The sequence below is a fragment of the Neovison vison genome, chromosome 8 (genome assembly GCF_020171115.1).
Source record: "Neovison vison isolate M4711 chromosome 8, ASM_NN_V1, whole genome shotgun sequence".
Classification (NCBI taxonomy): domain Eukaryota; kingdom Metazoa; phylum Chordata; class Mammalia; order Carnivora; family Mustelidae; genus Neogale; species Neogale vison.
The window spans coordinates 60,237,540-60,256,865 of NC_058098.1; the positions used below are offsets into that span (position 1 = coordinate 60,237,540).

The 19,326-nt window shown below is 36.6% G+C and overlaps 1 protein-coding gene across 1 annotated transcript in view; it reads left to right on the top strand.

The window, feature by feature from the left end:
- Window positions 1-990: 990 nt before the first annotated feature.
- TMEM182 (transmembrane protein 182) overlaps window positions 991-19,326 on the top strand; it is a 58,519-nt gene continuing 40,183 nt past the window's right edge. The window contains exons 1-3 of the mRNA XM_044262426.1: window positions 991-1,274; window positions 1,506-1,605; window positions 3,244-3,342. Coding sequence (XP_044118361.1) covers window positions 1,143-1,274; window positions 1,506-1,605; window positions 3,244-3,342 — 331 coding nt within the window. The 5' untranslated portion in view covers window positions 991-1,142. The remainder of the gene's footprint in view (window positions 1,275-1,505; window positions 1,606-3,243; window positions 3,343-19,326) is intronic.

Below are 19,326 nucleotides of genomic sequence, written 5' to 3' on the forward strand. Positions count from 1 at the left end.
CCCTGTATCACCCAAGATACGGCCATAAAGAGTAAACTATTCACAGATTATGTGATTACAGTTAGGACTAGGGTGTGGCCAGAGTAATGGGGAGACCATTACTCTGTTTATCATAGCCTCCAAATCAGAAAGGTGATAGTAATAAGGTGTTAAACTCTATGCAGAATATTTTACTATGCCTCACTTAAACTGAATACTTGAAAATTGTAGCAAAGAACCAGAACAGTAAGGAGATTTGGAGTTGTGCCAGTCTAAGGAATAGGAATAAATTCTAAATAAATTTCTATTCTAAGACTTTTTTTTTTTTACCTGTCCATGTTGGGGTTGGTTATTTAAGCAACTTGTACAAGATCTGCGAGCTGTGGTAGAAAATGCTGTTTTTATGTAAAAAGATATGTAGCATGAAAGTACTTTTTTATACTTTAAATAGTTTGTTACTTTATTATTGATCTTCTAAGTATACATCTGTCTAGTTTATAAATCTAGACTCTACTTTGTGTTACATATTCAATTAGACTACACAGATTATTTTGTATCCCAGAAGTATCGAAAAGGAATTAAGAAATTAATTACAACTTCACTTGTACTCAAGAGAACTCTTTGTGGTTTCTTATAACTGTTATTTATCTATATTCAAAGAGAGCCTTAAGTGTCTTTGGCTTTGGGGTTGTAATGGTCATTCTAGACTAAGAGAGGCTTGTTTAGATACTTAAGATGGTGGGCCAATACTGCCAATGACTTCATACCACTGCATCGTCTTTCCACTTCTATGGATTACCCAACAGCAATAATGGTCATTCTAACCAGCTCCTGATGCTCCTCTCTACAGTCAAGGGAAGGTCAGCTATTTTTTGATCCCCATGGGAGAGAGACAGCTCCTCAATCAGTATCCTAAAATAGCTGGCCATTCTCAGCTGCTGGGCTGGAGTCCCTCCAGGGGAGAGCAAAGGGAACACAAATCCACCCACGGGGTGTAAGTGAGAAGCCACCACAACATGAGCTAGGAGAGGCTTCTCAAGAAGATCCTGCTTACTCAAAAAATCTTTCTTCTTCTTTTCTTTTGTTTTCTTTTTTTAATTGAGAAGCTAAGTGTCTGCCATTTTTAAATTTATTTTGTTTAAAGGGAAACCACTGCCTTGAAAATGAGACTAAATATTGCCATCTTCTTTGGGGCTCTCTTTGGTGCTTTGGGGGTTTTACTCTTTTTGGTGGCCTTTGGATCGGATTATTGGCTTCTTGCAACTGAAGTGGGGAAGTGTTCAGGTGAACAGAATGTGCGTTTCTTCTTCCAAATACTGATGTACTTGGTAGAAATGAGGAGAGCCTTCCTCTTGAAATCAGAGAGTAATAGTGGAGTGCCTATTTCTTCACAGAAGAGATAGGTAGAAAGCTATTACCATTATTATTTGGGATAAAATACATTTCTTTAACATTTTCCTGGTTATGGTAACTTAAGTTATGTACTTTGTGTTGATGGCAAGTTACTTCATTTGTCTTCTGTTTAGATACAGAACATCACTTTCCACCATGAAGGATTCTTCTGGAGATGTTGGTTTAATGGGATTGTGGAAGAGAATGATTCCAGTATCTGGAAGTTCTGGTACAGTAAGTGCAATTTAGCTTTATTTTCCCCCTTGTCATTAAAATAAGAATGAACAGCTTCTTATTTAGTACAGATCATTTACAAGACAGGATTGGATTCTTAACTATAGAATCTTGATAGGATATCTTCAAAAGACTCACAAAGTGGTTCTTTTTCAGTAGGTAGAAATGGCTATATAAATAATTATTTTATTTTCTAACCTAAAGTAAGAGTCTGAATATTTATGGCAAAACTGAATTATATGCTGTTTTTTTGTTCTGATTTAAAATACCCTAACTTTAATAAAAATAACAAAAAACAAAAACCATTGATATTACCTATATTATTTTTCTCAAATGTCTATTATTGCTATGTTGCAAATATATATATATATATATATATATATATATATATATATATATATATATAGGTTATCCCTCGAAACCCCAAATTTAAAAATTTAGAAATAGAGATGTGTTATTTTATATTCATGACTTTAAAGTTAAAAAAAAATCTTTTTAAATAATAAAACTTAATTGCCAGCCGCAGTGGATGAAAGCTCACTCTGTTTGGGCTTTAACCAAGTTTGTGGGCAATATGAAGAAATGCCTGGCTTTTGATGTTTGCATTCTCTCGTAGAAACTTGAAAGTTCTCTTTTGAAGTAGAAAAGCCTCTTAAAAATATGATACATTCTTTTCACTGTATTTCCTATATTTTATTATTCTTTGAAAATAACTAGCTTTTATCTTACCCCAATGGTTATTGTAGGCTGAAATTATTAGTCTCCTTACCATATACTCCTGTGATATATCAAAATATGGTATATACTCTTGTGATTTATCAAAATATGGCATTTATATATATAATAAAGGATACATAATAAAAAGATGAGATCTTGGAAGACAAGTAAGCTGACAGCAAGTAGGCATGAATAAAAGGAAACAAGTAATAATGAGATAAAATTTTGCAAGAAATAGTTGACAGGCTTTCTTACAGATATTTTGGGGAAGAGAAAAAGTGTCTTCCAATGAAAACTATTTAGACTGATAGAGTAAATCAGACTATGCAAGAGGAAGACTCTTCCAAGGACTTAGAAGAAGGAAGAATTTCACTCCTTCTTAAAGAGTACGCACTGAAATCTTCAAGTTTTCAAACCAAATAAAAGTTTTTTCTTGTATTTTTTTCAAATACTAAAAATGCATTTGGATTATTAACTTGTATGACCTATCATTTCCATCTTTTCCCTAAAAATAGAATATAGAATACTTTTTATGTTATTCAGAACTGATCAAGGTTAAATCTAAGTTTATTAGATTTTTAAAACAATTACTTTTTGAATACTTACTATGCACTAAACATCAAATTAGGAACTAGAGAATATGTTTGTGAAAATAAATGAAGTGTAGTGTCTTTAATTTTAAGGTGATATTAGGGGCATTCTCTGCACTGAGCTAGATGTTTTAGATGAATCCACTTTCCAGGTCCCCTGAGCTGCTTGATGGGAGTTTTTTCCCCCTCATTCAACTGTTCTCTGAACTTGTTGATCTAACCTGCAGTTTGTTTAGCTTGTGTGCCCCAGATGCCACATTTCTCTTCTGTTAGGAACAGGTCTTCTCTCATTTTCTCAATAACAACGACCTCTGTTTGGTCTCCTTTCTAGCCAATCAGCCAGCATCCAAGAACTGCGCACATGCTTACCTGTCTCCATATCCCTTTATGAGGGGAGAGCACAACTCAACCTCCTATGATTCTGCTATTAGTAAGTACCTCAGTCCACTGAATGCCTCTGAGATGGACTTGTTTTTTTTTTTTTTCCAATTTATTTATTTTCAGAAAAACAGTATTCATTATTTTTTCACCACACCCAGTGCTCCATGCAAGCTGTGCCCTCTATATGGACTTGTTTTTTTGAAAAAAAAAAAAAAAATTAACATGTATCATTTCAATATTTTCTCTGGTATCAATCTGTTACATATAAAATAATAGGAGGCCTTTATAATATATCATTTATAACTCTAATTGAATATAATTTAGGTTTTAAAGTAAAGCCATTGTAGGGCACCTGGGTGGCTCAGTCGGTTAAGCATCTGCATTCAACTCAGGTCATGACCCCAGGGTCCTGGAATCAAACCCCCCAACAGACTCTTTGCTTAGTGGGGAGCCTGCTTCTCCCTCTCTCTCTGCTGGCCACTTCTGCTGCTTATGCTTTCTCTCTTTCTCTGCCAAATAAATAAATAAAAATCCTTAAAAATATATAAATAGAAGTAAAGCCATTGTAATTTACTTGCTACTTCTAAAGATATTTTTAAGTGTGTTTTATGATGTGGAAATAATGATACTGGGAAGAACTGACCTGAAACTAGTTTTACAACAACAAGTAATCATAATATATACCCTTGTTTTTGCAGCTGCTGCACATACAAATATGATTATGTTACTGTTTTCCTATAGAATGACTGAACTTTGTACTATGTGATAACTCGGAGAAGAAGAGTCAAATATTAACTGAGAGTCATAATTACCTAGTTTCTTTTGTCTTTTCATACTATTTGTTCTATAGAAAGTACATAAACTTAGTTTGTACAGAAAACACATAATATATACTTAAATCTAGTTTTAGAGAAAGTGCTTAAGCTCAATATGTCAGCATTATTCTTAGCTAGTTTCATGAAGTTTTTAATAAAGGGTGTTTATCATAATCTTAAAACTAAGAGTTGGTTCAGAATTTACCAGTGTCATAAACAGGAACAAAAATATTTGTTTTATAGGGGCGCCTGGGTGGCTCAGTGGGTTAAAGCCTCTGTCTTTGGCTCGGGTCATGATCTCAAGGTCCTGGGATTGAGCCCTGCATCAGGCTCTCTGCTCAGCAGGAGGCCTGCTTCCCTTCCTCTCTCTCTGACTGCCTCTCTGCCTACTTGTGATCTCTGTCTGTCAAATAAATAAATAAAACCTTAAAAAATATATTTGTTTTATAAAAGATAATAAGTAATATATTGGGTGTGCTGGATTGACTTGTTTAGTCAGTATTCTCCAGAGAACCAGTAGCAGGTATACGGGTGGGGGTGAAGGTTGGGGAGTGAGGATAATTGATTGATTGATTGATGGATGGATGGATTGATGGATGGATTAAGGGATCGATGGAGAGATTTTAAGGAATTGTCTTATGCCATTGAGGAGGCTGGCAAGTCTACAATCTGTAAGGCAAGCCTGTAGACTGGATAGGAGTTGCCATTACAGTCTTGACTCTAAAGGGTGGAAACTCCGGTAGAATGTCTTAAAGGAAACTTCAATCTTTATTCTTAATGCCTTCAGCTGATTGGATGAGGCCCACCCCCATTATGAGTAGTTTAACCAAATTAACACATAAGATTAAACATCACAAATTTTAACAAATCTTTACAGCATACATCATTTTTTAAAATTTTCTATAAAAATATGTATTTTTATACCTTATAATTTTAAGTTCTTCAAAGGATATACCATCTGCTTATATCACATAATTGACATATCATTTTATGTAGTGGATGTGGGGTCTGGATAGGAAAAGAGGTGCACTGACACACAGCCATGCTTATCCATCAAAGTTGCTTGTGCTTAAAATGCCTGTGGCTTTTGGCCTTGAGAACTTGCAGTGTGGATGCTCTTTCCCATTGAAAACTGCACAAGGCAGTTCTCATTTCTCAAAGCCCTTTGCATCCTGGGTGACATGGACCTTCTCATTGATAAGAGAAAGATGGCATAGCAAAGAGTAGGAGAAACCATTCTGTATTATAAAAAGTTGCAAAAGAAGTATTCCCCTGACATTCTTATTTTTCTAAAATGGACTAAGAAGTTGTACAGGGTTGACTTTCTACAACATTAGGTATTTGCATAAATATTAGGATTTTTGTTGATACTCATATGTTCAGGTCCTGTGATGAGATAGGTATCGTGGGGTACATATATTTTAAATGACTCTACATATTTGAAAAGCCTGCACCTTAAGGAAATAGAAGAGAACTTTAAAAACAAGGTGACATGATCTAAACATAATAATTATGATGGAGATGGATAGAAAGTGCATGTCACAAAAATTATACTGCAATTATGCTTAGAATTATTGTGTAGCACTGCATATAATTACTGTGTCATTTTTTGGATCTGATGACAAAACCATATTCCAATTTTTTGTTTTGTTTTGTTTTGTTTTGTTTTAAATTAGCAGAGTCCTCTTTGGCTCACATATTGTAACTCCCTATTCACTTTAAGCAACTTTATCAAACACTTTAGAAAAATGACTGAGATGGGAAAAAGTATGTCCTACAATAGAAATAGCATACACATATTTCATTTACCTTCATAATAATGTACAATGATATCTGACATTATATTTGGGTGATTTTTTCTTATGATTTCCTTTATCCAAGGGAAGGGCCCTAGATATCATTAGAAGGGTTTTACCTGATTGAATGTGCATGTTTCCTAGTTAGTGAGGCCATCTAGTCTTTACTAGACTCCATAGCCACTCTTTGGCTTCATGTAGCCTTATAATGATCAGGCATTATACATTTGCTAATTTATCTTGGCTAAATTCAAAGTATTATTTGTAAAATCTGTGTTTTCCAGCCTGGCAAATAATTGGTAAAATGGCTCTATATTCTCCTGAGCTCTTGTACTTGTAGTTAGCCAGTATTGAAATCAGTGAAAATAAAAGAGTAGTATCTAAAATTCTGGAAGACTGTTTTGCAATCATCAGATGCAAATGATGAAATTATTCTATTTCATAATACGGAGACTGAGATTCAGAGAAACCACGTGATTCTGTTTTCACACAGCTGATTATTGGCAGAACTAATGCAAAGGCCCAAGTCTCTGGATTTTGTTTATGGATAATCATATAAACTAAGTGAATGAAAAGGCAGATTTTAATGTTTGCCATTAACTCATCTTAAGTACAAGTCTTTCCCTGGATCTCAACAAAAGAAGAATTTTAATGTTATGTTGGCCTTTTCTACTTCTGTATCTGATCCTCATGAGGTCTAATTCAGTGTTTCCTTTATTTATCTTTGCCTCAACATGTATCCTAAAATTTCTTTATGCGCAATTCTGGTTATTTGAATGGTTGCCCAAGCCTAGAGAGGTTGTTAAAGTAGGGTTGTGTACTTCAAAGTCTTTTAAACAATTCCATTACCTTTTGATATCTGTCAGAATTTAGATTTTGTGGTTTGTTTCATGATTAGACTCAGTCATATTTCTTTTATTCGGCATCATTTGGTAATGATGTACAGAACATAGATTAATTTTCTAGGTAATTGAGCCTCTGAATGAATTAATCATTTTGTTGTTGTCCCCACAGCCTTTGGCCACACCTACATCAAAGTGCTCATTATAAACAACTGCAATTGTTTACTTTAGTTTCTTTATTATTTGTTGGAACTCCCTAAAGGCACAGAATATATCCTACTCATATTTATATCCCAGAACCTAGTATAGTACATGGTACTTAGTAAATGCTTATGTATCTCTATGGAATGACTTAGTGCAAAAGCTCCTTGGTTTTCTTCTTAAGCAGAATATATGAAAGTAATTTTTCCTTTTCTTGGTGAGTTGGAACAAACACACACACCATGATCTTCCTTGTGTTTCTCAGAATCAGTGTTAGCCCTCATTCTTTGGGGGCTTTGGATTTAGTGTCCCTCCTCTCCAAAAGCTCTTCCTTTCTTCCCAGCCCCTCCTCCTTTTGTTTCTCTAACAAGCAGGCTCATCCTCCAAGCTAGCGCATAGGTCAGTTTCCTTAAGGAAGTTTTCCTTGCCAGTCCTCTGCTCCACTAGTGAATAGACCAGGTTCTCCTTTATCAAGACCATTCTTTTTTTTTTTTTTTTTTTTTTTTTTGCAGGGGGGAGGCTTTATGCTCAATGTGGGTCTTGAACTCACAAATCTGAGATGAAGAGTTGCATGCTCTACTGACTGAGCCATACTTGAATTTGACTATCCATAGTACAGATTTGTTTGCTTGTGTAATTATTTTGTTCGTGCATTTGCTTTCCAGTTCAACTCTAAGCTCCGTGGTAGTGACATCTTGTGTGTTTGGCTCACTGGTGTACCCACTAGAGACTGAATGCTAAATGAAAACTTTGGGAGAGCCTTGTTGCTACCCTATACTGTGGTATTCATCCTGGTGCCCTAAGGAACTGTTGGTGTGTGTAGGAATTTTTCAAGCCTTTACTAAGTGGACTTAGATTACTCTTAAATTGTTTTTCATACTTTTTAAAACAATTTTTCAGTCTTCAACACTGCTTTCACATGTCAGCTGTCCTTTGCATTTATTGTCAATGTTTATTTATTTCGTACTCTTTTCCGGTCTTCTCTTTCTTCACCCTTACACAAAATTGTAAGGCAAAGCAGATTATAGAAGACTAGAACAGGAAGGAGGCAGGTAGGCAAGATATTGGTCAGCCATGTGTTAGGTTGTAAGTGACAGGAAACTAACAAGCTAAAAAATGCGCGGTTGAAGCTATGCTCTTCCACCTTCAGAAGAGCAGGCTGTCCCTAGAATTCTCCAGTAGATTTCTGCCAATGCTGTAGTCACGTGGCTTCGGTGGGCTGGGACCTAGAGTTGCCAGCTCTCTAGTCAGAGGAGGAGAAGGGAGAAGGGCTAGGAACAAGTGCTGATCCGTTAAAGGGTCAACATGGCCTCAGGGCCAATGAGGGCAGGGCAGCAAGGATAAAAAGGGAATAATGGTTATAGGTTTATTTAAAGAGTTAATGTGTAGGGATGCCTGGGTTAAGTGTCATCCTTCGGCTCAGATCATGATCTCGGGTCCTAGGATGGAGCCCCACTGGGGACTCTCTGCTCAGCTTCTCCTTCAATCCCTGCCTGCTGCTCTCTCTGCTTGTACTCTTTCTCCTTGTCAAATAAATAAATAAAATATTTTTTAAAATTTTTAAAAAAAATTTTTAAAAAAGAGTTAATGTGTAAAACTAGGTAGCTAAACAAAACAAAGCTGGAGGAATCTAGGATGGTGAAGAAATTCCCTTTTGAAGAAGACATAAACACTTAAACAATTTAAACAATGTGCAATAAAGGGTAAGAAAGTCACCTCCATCCCACTGATAAATACTATTTTAGAGTATTTTTTGCTAATCCTTTTATATGTATATTTTACATAGTTTTATTTGTTATAAACATGTATCCTTTCTAAGTTAGCAAGCACTTGTCCACCTTTTTACCTAATGATTTTTAAAATTTTAAATATGTTAGTTACTACTTCCACATTAAAACTAATGTAATAAAAAAAACAGGGAAAAAACATTTCAAATAAAAATAATTTTATGCCTGTACCATGTCATAATTTGTGTTAATTGTTTGGATTATATTTACAGAAGTGTGAATGGTGAATCAGAAGGTAGGGATAGGTTTTCTTTGTTGTTGTGTCAGGCCATGGTACGTCATTGCTTGCCAGCAAGCCCTGAACTGTGCATGACTTCAGCTAAGAACATTTGGTAAGGAGGGCAGAAATATGAGCAGTAGGAGGAGGGAGTCACATTTGAAAGTGGAGGATGGGGACTTAGTTTGGATTTCAACATTTTAAAGTTGGTTTGACGGTAAAACACCATTGCAAAATAATTCAGCCCATAGCTTGCTGTGTAGAACTGACTTCCTCGAAAGACCTTAATTAGAACAGCAGATACTGATGAGGAATTACAGAGGTAGTTTTTAAAAATTTTTTAAATTTTTTATAAACATATAATATATTATTAGCCCCAGGGGTACAGGTCTGTGAATCGCCAGATTTACACACCTCACAGCACTCACCATAGCACACACCCTCCCCAACGCCATAACCCCCCTCCCCCCCAACCCTCAGTTTGTTTTGTGACATTAAGAGTCTCCTATAGTTTGTCTCCCTCCTGATCCCACCTTGTTTCATTTATTCTTTTCCTACCCCCCAAACCTCCCACTTTACCTTTCAACTTCTTCATATCAGGGAGATCATATGATAATTGTCTTTCTCCGATTGACTAATTTCACTAAGCATAATACCCACAGAGGTAGTTTTTGATATAAGGTATAATCTTTAAGAAAAAAGTCATAGAAAAAGAGATGGTAAAATTTCAATTATACTTAGGGGGAGAAAGAAAGCAGCATAGCACCACCCACAAAGGAGATAGAAAAAGAAGCCTTGAGAAGTCAGCTGTTGAGGAGGCTGAGAGCCCTGCCAGAGGGTTTGGTGGTGGAGAGATTCTTGGGAAGGAGTTGGTAGCCCTCAGTGACAAATGCAGAGTGACTGGGAATGAGAGGGGCATGAAGGAATTGGATAAGATGGGATAATGCAAGAGTTTTCATGAGCACTGATAGCTGTCTACCCTGAAGACTCAACTTCGGAGGCATCTCTTTCTAAACCTAATCCCGCCTGCTCTGCTGGTTTGGCCTGAGACTTATAGGCCTGCTGCTCTGTATCTCACTCCTGCTTACTTCCTGTTCCCTTGGATCGCACCTTAAGGCCCTGCCCTCCTTCCTGGTAGTGCCCTTCCTCCCCCAGGGAAGCGTTCCATTTTCCTGCACTTGTTCTGTCGCCGGACAATAGCCCTACCTCAGGTTTCCTTCTCCTCCTTTTCCAAGAGGAGAGGTCAGAAAGCAGAGATGCTCATAAAGGGGGCAGAGCATCAGAATGATGGGGTGTGAACCCTCATACAGAATGTTTAAGGAATGGGCAGCAAAGAAGTTGAGACCTTTGTGATTAGCCAGCAGCTTGGACTTGGACTTGGAGTCCATAAGCGCACAGGATTTACACAGGGCACCTGGGTGGCTCAGTGGGTTAAGCCTCTGCCTTCAGCTCAGGTCATGATCCCAGGGTCCTGGGATCAAGTCCCACATCAGACTCTCTGCTCAGCTGGGAGCTTGCTTCCCCCTCTCTCTCTGCCTCCCTCTCTGCCTACTTGTGATCTCTCTCTCTGTCAAATAAATAAACAAAATTTTTAAAAAATCACACACATTTTGCCTTATGCAAGGTAAAATCAAACATAAATACCCTTATATTTGACAATTTTAAACAGCACAGAAATGAATTAAGATTTGAGTCTAAAGTTAATGAAAATACTTATATAACTAAGAAGATATATCAGCATGTCCTAGGTACCTAATTTCATTGGGATGACTTCCAGCTTCCTGATCAATAATGCTGGTGTAGCTGGGTCTTATTTCCTCATTTTCAAATATGGTAAATCTGGACATTGTCTTAAATTTACCAAACTTCCTTCTGTTCTGCTTTATTATATAGGAAAAAAACTACGCTGCAAAATATGATGGAAATTACAGGTCCTTTTTTTTTTAAATCATAAATGTCAAGTACCTAAATACTGAGAGATACCTTAACATCCACTCCATGTCCTACTGTTCATTCAGTCATTGGGGATTACACAGCCATGGCCACAGAAACAGTGCGGTATTACAGGGTGCCTGCAGTTCCCGATTTCTGGTGGACTTTTTAATCTGTGACCCAGGGAAGGCTCCCCTGCATTCAGGTTGGAGGCACCCACAGGGCAGCTCACTCAGCCTTCCACAGCTGCAGCTCATGAGGATACAGTTAATTGGCTTTCCAGTTCCAGGGCCCAATATCAAGGCTGAAATTAAAAATCACTCTTTCAGAGGGTGTTATTTTGTGTTCCCTGCAATTGATTCATGTGCATCTAAGGATTGATTGGCAGCTTATATAACATCCCTGCACTCATGGGGAGATTACCTTCTGTAAACAAGACTGTGTATATGGCTTGGCTTCCCCTCATGGAGGACAGGCTCCAGCCTCTATGGAGGCTTCTGGTGATATCCATTAAAATGTCAGCCATACTCAGAAGTAGAAATCTCCTCCAGTCATAGAGAAGCTCTTGGTGCCAGGCTATCTCAGCCTTAGTAGTATTGACATTTTGGGCCAGATAATTTTTTGCTGTGGAACTATTCTGTGCATTGGAGGATGTTTAGTGACACCCCCGGCCTCTACCCACTCGATGCCAGAAGCACCCCTCAGTTGTGCCAGTCAAAAATGTCTCTTGGGGCACCTGGGTGGCTCAGTGGGTTAAAGCCTCTGTCTTCAGCTCAAGTCATGATCCCAGGGTCCTGGGATCGAGCCCTGCATCGGGTTCTCTGCTTAGCAGGGAGCCTGCTTCTTCCTCTCTCTCTCTGCCTGCCTCTCTGCCTACTTGTGATCTCTGTCTGTCAAATAGATAAAAAAATTAAAAAAAAATGTCTCTTAATGTAGCCAAATCTTCTAGAGTGGATGGGCACAAAATCACCTCTGACAAAAACTACTGGGGCCCTGTAGATATTCATTGCTAACACTTCTGAGGACCCAAGCTCTTCTTCAGATTATACTCACACTGTGTACTTTCTGTGCCTACCTTCAAGGCTCCATGGCTCAACACACATAAATAATGGTTAGTTTCCTTCTTCCATGCAGAATATGCAGACAAAAAAGGGAGCAAGGAGCTTCTGTGGGTCTCTCTTACCTTTAAATTTTACTGCTTCTGCTTCAAGCTGTGGATCTTTTCTTAAGAAAGAGATTTACTTAATCCAATGGAAAAGAATGTCAAAGAATTACTGTATCCTGGACACTGTTCTGGGTGCTTTATTGTCAGTCCTAAATTCTTGCCCTTGTGAAGCTTTCATTATAGGGGGGAGCAGATGGTAGACAAAATCAGTCAGTCAGGTACTTGGAGGGGAATAGTGTATGTGTGGAGGCAATCTCAGTATTAAATAAGGTGACCAGAGAGATGATGTCTGTTTTGAGTTGGCCAGCCCTGATGGAACGGGGCTCTGTCATCTAGCTAACCTGTCGTGGTTCCTTGATCCCTCTTTTGAAGACTAGGGGGATGCTATACAGAGAGTACTTAGCACAGGGTCTGGCTTTGTGGTAAGAGTTCTGTGGGAGTTACAAGCTGAACTTCCAGCCGGTATGTCTGTGTTCACTACCTGAAGCCAGTGTTTCCTGCCTCTGGCTTTTTTATCTCCACAAAGCTCACTGTACTTGTTGATAAAGGGAAGATTAGTATAGTCTTAACCCATACAGTTGTTAAAATGAGAAGAGATAATAATACAAGTGCTTAGCAGAGTAGTTGCCATGTCGTTGGTATTCAATAAATGTCAACTACTTTTATGGCAATATACCAATTTAGAGCACTGGAAATAAGTCCTCATGAGGGCAGGTAAATTCATCACAACTTCCCCAGTGAAATGCTTCCTGCTCTTTGAAGTGTGTATGTGTGTGTTTGTGTGTGTGTGTGTGTGTGTGTGTGCAGTCACATCAAGCACTTGGTAGAGTTTCTGGCAAAGAATAAGGACTTCAAAACTAGTGCTCATTATCATTATCCTTAGCAGATGACCATCATCCTGGTACAATACCATCTGTATTGGCCAAGCTTTGCCACTGTTTATCTAGTAATTTTGATTAAAATTCATTCAACAAATATTTATTGAACATGTACTATGTGCCAGGCACTGTTCTAGGTTCTGGGGAGCAACAGGGCACAAAACAGAAGGAAATCTCTGTCCCCATTGGGCTGACATTCTGGAGAGGGGGACACATAAGGCAAGATAAAATAAGTCAATTTAGACCATGTTGGAAGATGACAGTGCCTTGGAAAAACAAAACATGGAAAGAGGCTGGAAACAAGGGACTGACAGATGTGAGGGTGATAAGAACTCTGTAATGTGGTTAGAGGGGAGTTTGGCTCTGAGAAAATGATACAGAGTGGACACTTGTAGAAAGTGAGGAAGTGAACCATATGATGTCCAGAAGAGTGTTCTAGGTAGAGGGAACATGAGCTGTAAAGCCTAGAGGGTAGAACGTGCCTGATGGGTGCAAAGAACACAAAAGTAGCCAGCACCGCAGGAAGAGATAGAGTGAGTAGAGAGTAGAGGAGATGGTGAGGGAAGTGGATGGTATGGGGGAGGTTGGGCCAGGGTAAGGACCTTGGCTCATGTTCTCTGAATGAGAGGAGAAGGGGGTTAATGGGTGGTTTTGAGCTAATTTGTGTTGTAAAAGAATTTCTCCAGTTATTGCATTGTTAACAGACTGTAGAAAGTCAAATGTGGATTCAGGCCGACAAATGAGAAAGTTTGCTATATTCCAGATGGCTAACACAAAGACATTAGGAAGTAAAAATTTGTCTGAATCTAGCACGGTCCTTTTAAAATTACTTAACAACCAGTAAGGAAATCTATCAAGTGGACAATACCTGTAACACAGCACAATAAAATACAACCCTTATGTCCAGATTGCTATGTACCTTAAATACCAGTTTTCCCTTTTTGTAGTTTTTAAAAATTTTTCATTACAGAAATTTCCAAACCTTTACAATAGTTATCAGCGTATTTTCTAGTATATGTGCTGCCAAAGTGGGCACAATAATTATCAACATATTTTCTAATCAAATGATTATTATTGTGAATTTTGAGATTTTTTTAATATTTTCTAGATATGAGTCTTTTATTGAGTATGTGTTTTCCAAACACTTCTTCCCAATCTGTAGCTTGTCTTTTCATAAACTTAACAAGGTCTTTCACAGAGTAAGAGTTGCAAATTTTGATGAAGTTTAATTTATGGCATTTTTCTTTTATGGATCATACTTCTGGTGTCATGTCTGAGAACTGTCTACGAAGCCCCGGGTTCTGAAGATTTTCTCCCAAAAGTTTTATGTTTTACATTTAAATTTATGATCCAGTTTGAGTTACTTTTGTGTAAAGTGTATGATTTACAATTTTTCAAATGTATGTTCCATTGCTTTAGCACCATTTGTTGGAACGGCTGTCTTTTCCCCCATTGAATTGCCTTTGTACACCTGTTAAAATATAATTAGTTATACTTGTGTGGGACTATTTCTGGATTATGTATCCTGTTCTGCTGATCTATATGTTGGTCTGTCTGCCAGTGCCACATCATTCTCATGAGTTTAGCTATATTTTGAAGTTGAAGTGAATGATTCCTCCTATTAGGTTCTTTTTAAAAATTATTTTAGCTATTCTAGATTGTTTGCATTTCAATATGAAATTTAGGATAGTCTTTCCTATATCTATAAAAAAATCTTTCTTGGATGATAGAATTGCCTCTATCAATTTGGGAAGAATTAATTTTATTTTGTTGAGTCTTTATTATGTTGTCTTCCAATCTGTGAATGCAATATATTTTTCCATTTATTAAGATCTTTTTAAATTTCTTACATCAGCATTTTATAGTTTTCAGCTTACAAATCCTGAATGTGCACTACTAGATTTACATCTAAGTATTTCAATTTTTGAGCAATTACAACTGTTAATATATTTTAAATTGTGGTTTCTATGTGTTTATTGATAATAGAATAATTGACTTTTTAATGTTTACATTGTATTCTGAGACCTTGCTAAATTTACTTAGTAGCTTTAGGAGGTTTTTTTTGTTTTATTTTTTAATTTTTTGTACATTATTTGGGATTTTCTGTAAAAGAGTAAAAAAAGAGTCATGTCATTGGCATATAGGGACAGTTTTATTTCTTCCTTGCTTGCATATAAACATATGCTTTTTATTTCCTATTCTTGCCTTATTGCATGCACTATAGCTTCCAGTATTATGGTGAATAACAACAGTGAGAGCAGATAGTCTTGCCTCATTTCTAGTCTTCAGGACAAAAAGTTCAGCATTTTTTCCTTAAGTATGATGTTGCTATAGAGTTTGTTTATTTATTTATTTATTTATAGACGTTCTTTATTAACTCTAGGATGTTGCCCTCTACTCCTTATTTCCTGAGCATTTTTGTCATAAATGGATGTTGAATTTTGTTAATTTTTTTTTTCTGCATCAGTTGATATGGTCCCAATACTATTGTTCTTTATCATATTAATATTGTGTATTACATTTCTTGATTTTCAGATACTGAGCCAGCCTCTTGTCATAGGAATAAACCACATATGTTCATGATAAATATTTCTTTTTACATATTGCTGAATTCTATGTTAGTGTTTTATTAAGGATTTTTGCATCTGTATTTATGAAGGATATTGATCTGTAGTTTTCTTTTTTTTACTGCTCATCTAGGTTAAGTATCTGTAGTAATGATTTCATTAAGTAAACTGGGAAGTGTCTTCTCTTCTTCTGTATTCAGGAAGAGATTGTGCAGAATTGGTACTAATTCTCTTTAAATGTATATATCTGATATAATCTACTAGTGAAATCATCTGGGTCAGGAGATTTGACTTTTGGGGAATTTAAAATTATAAATCTAATTTCCTCAATAATTACAGGGCTATTCAGATTATGTATTTAACATGTGATTTGTGACAGTTTGTGTTTTTCTAGGTATTGGTTCATTTCATCTTAGTGGTAAAATTTGTATGTATAGAGTTCAAAATATTCCCTTATTATTTTTTACGAATGCAGTATCTATGGTGATATCCCATGTTTTCATTCCAGATATTGGCAGTTTGTGTCTTATTTTTATTTTGTCAGTATTATTAGAAGATTGTTAATTTTGTTAAACTTTTCAAAGATGCTGCTTTTTTTTCATTTTTTTTCTATTGGTTTTCTGTTTTAAATTTCATTGACCTATACCTTTTCTTATTTCCTTCTTTCTGATTGCTTTAGATTTGTCTTGCTCTTCTTTTTATACTTTCTTGAGGTGAAAGATTAGATTATTGATATTTTATCCTCTTTTCTAATATAAGCATCTACAGGTAGAGATTTCACTCTCAGCACTGCTTTTGCTGTTCCACACAGTTTTTGTTTGTTTTAAGATTTATCTATTCATTTTAGAGAGTGGGGAGGGACAGAGGGAGAAGGAGAAAGAAACAGGCACAGTCTGTACTGAGCACGGAACCGCATGTGGGGCTGGATCTCACCAGTCTGAAACCGTGATCTGAGCAGAAACCAAGAGCTGGGTGCTCAACAGACTGTACCACCCAGGGACCCCGACTGCCCACACTTTTGATACTATTTATTTTTATTTTCATTCAACTCCGTGTGTTGTTTAATTTCCCTTGTGACTGATTGTTTGACTCATAGATTATTTAGAAGTGTATTATTTAGTTTCCGAGAATTTGAAGATTTTCTTTCAATCTTTCTGTTATTAATATTTAGTTTGATCCCCTTGTGACCAAAGACCATACTGAGTACAATTTAAATTCTTTTAAATTTAATAAGGTTTGTTTTGTGACCTAGGATATGGTCTATTTTTCTGTGTATACCATGACATTTGAAAAAAGGTACTGTTGGATGGAATGTGCTCTGAATGTCAGTTAGAGGATATCTGTTGATGGCGTTGTTGAGTTCTTCTGTATTCTGGCTGGTTTCCTGTCTAGCTACTATGGTAATTGGTGAGAGGCAATACAGAAGTCCCCAGCTATAATTGTGGGTTTATCTGCTTCTCTTTTCATTTCTATCAGTTTTTGCTTCACATATTTTCCTGCTTTTTGTCAGATGCGTGCACATTTAGTGTTCCTATGTCTTTTTGGTAGAATCATCCTTTTATCATTATTTAATGTTGCCAGTAATTTTCTTTATTCTAAAATCTATTTTATCTAAGAATAGCCCACTCCTTCATTCTTTGAATTGATATTTATGTGGTATATATTTTTTCACTTTTTTATTTTCAATATTTCTAAATTATTATATTTGAAGTGAGCTACAGACAACATTTGGTTAGAAGATTTTTTTTAATCAAATCTGCTAAGCTATCTCTTTTCTATTTGAAGACAATTTTTAGAGCAATTTTAGATTCACAGCAAAATTGAGAGAAGATTTAGAGATTTTTCATATACCCACTGTTTCAACACATGCAGGCCGTCCCTTATTATCAACATCCCCTGCCAGAGTGGTACATTTGTTGCAACTGATGAAACTACATTGAAACCTCATAATTACCAAAGTCTGTAACTTACTTTAGGGCTTAATCTTGATGTTGTATATTCTATGGGTTTAGACAAATGTATAATGATATATATTGTGTCCATTATTACGTTATCATATGACATAATTTCACTGCCCTAAAAATCTTCTATTCTGGGTGGCTCAGTCAGTTAAATATCTGTCTTTGGTTCAGGTCATGATCTCAGGGTCCTTGGAACAGGCCCCACATTGGCCTCCCTGCTCAGCAGGGAGCCTGCTTTTCCCTCTGACTCTTGCCCCCCACATCCTTGTTCTCTGTCTCAAATAAATAAATAAATAAATAAAATCTTTTTAAAAATCCTTAGTGCTCTGCCTGTTCACCTCCGCTCCACCCCAACATCCGGCAACCACCAATCTTTTTACGGTCTTCATATTTTTACGTTTTCTAGAATGTCATATTGTGTTTAATCATATAGCGTGCTGCCTTTTCAGATTGTTTTTTCTTCACTTAGTGATAGGTGTTTAAATTTTTTCCATGCCTTTTCATGGCCTGGTAGCTCATTTCTTGTCATCCCTGAATAATATTCCATTGGGTGGTTGTGTCACATTTTATTTATCCATGTACCTATTGAGGGACAATTTGGTTGCTTCCAAGTTTGGGCCATTGTGAATAAAGCTGCTATAGTCATCACATGCAAGTTTTTATGTGGACACAACTTTTCAAATCCTTTGGGTGAATACAAGGAGGATGATTGCTGGATAGAATAGCAAGGGTTTCTTTCATTTTATAAAATACTGATAAACCCTCCTGCGCAGTAGCTGAACCATTTTGCATTCTCACTAGAGTTGAGATTTCTTATTGCTGTAATCCTCTAGAATTTAATCTTGTCAATGTTCTGGACTTTGGCCATTTTAATAGGCCAAATAGTGGTACCTCGTTGCTTCAATTTGCATTTCCCTTAGCCCATATAATGTGTTGCATCTTTTCATAAGTTTATTTGCCCTCTTTATATCTTTGTTTCTGTTACAGTCTTTGTCTACGGTGTTTTTTTTTACCATTTTTAAATTTTTTTTTAAATTTTTTATAAACATATATTTTTATCCCCAGGGGTACAGGTCTGTGAATCACCAGGTTTACATACTTCACAGCACTCACCATAGCACATACCTCCCCAGTGTCCATAACACCACCCCCCTTCTCCCAACCCCCCCTCTCCCCAGCAACCCTCAGTTTGTTTTGTGAGATTAAGAGTCACTTATGGTTTGTCTCCCTCCCAATCCCACCTTGTTTCATTTATTCTTCTCCTACCCCCTTAACCCCCCATGTTGCATCTCCACTTCCTCATATCAGGGAGATCATATGATAGTTGGCTTTCTCTGATTGACTTATTTCACTAAGCATGATACCCTCTAGTTCCATCCACATCATCACAAATGGCAAGATTTCATTTCTTTTGATGGCTGCATAGTATTCCATTGTGTATATATACAACATCTTCTTTATCCATTCATCTGTTGATGGACATCTAGGTTCTTTCCATAGTTTGGCTATTTGGCTACTTTTTAATTGGATTTTTTTGTCCTTTTATTTTCAAGAGCTTTTTGTATATCTTGAATCACAGTCTTTTATTGGATGTGTCTTTTGCAAATATTTCCTCCCACTCTGTGACTTGTCTTCCCATTCTTTTAACATTGTCTTTTGTGAAAGAATTTTTAAATTTAATGAAGTTGAGTTTATCAATTATTTGGTTTGTGCCTTTGTGTTGTATCTAAAAAGTCATGGCCATACCCAAGGACATCTAGGTTTTCTCCTATATTATCTTCTGAGGGTTTTATAGTTTGAGTGTTTTACTTTTAGGTTTATGATCCATTTTGAGTTAATTTTCTTGAAGAGTGTAGGTTCTGTATCTATATT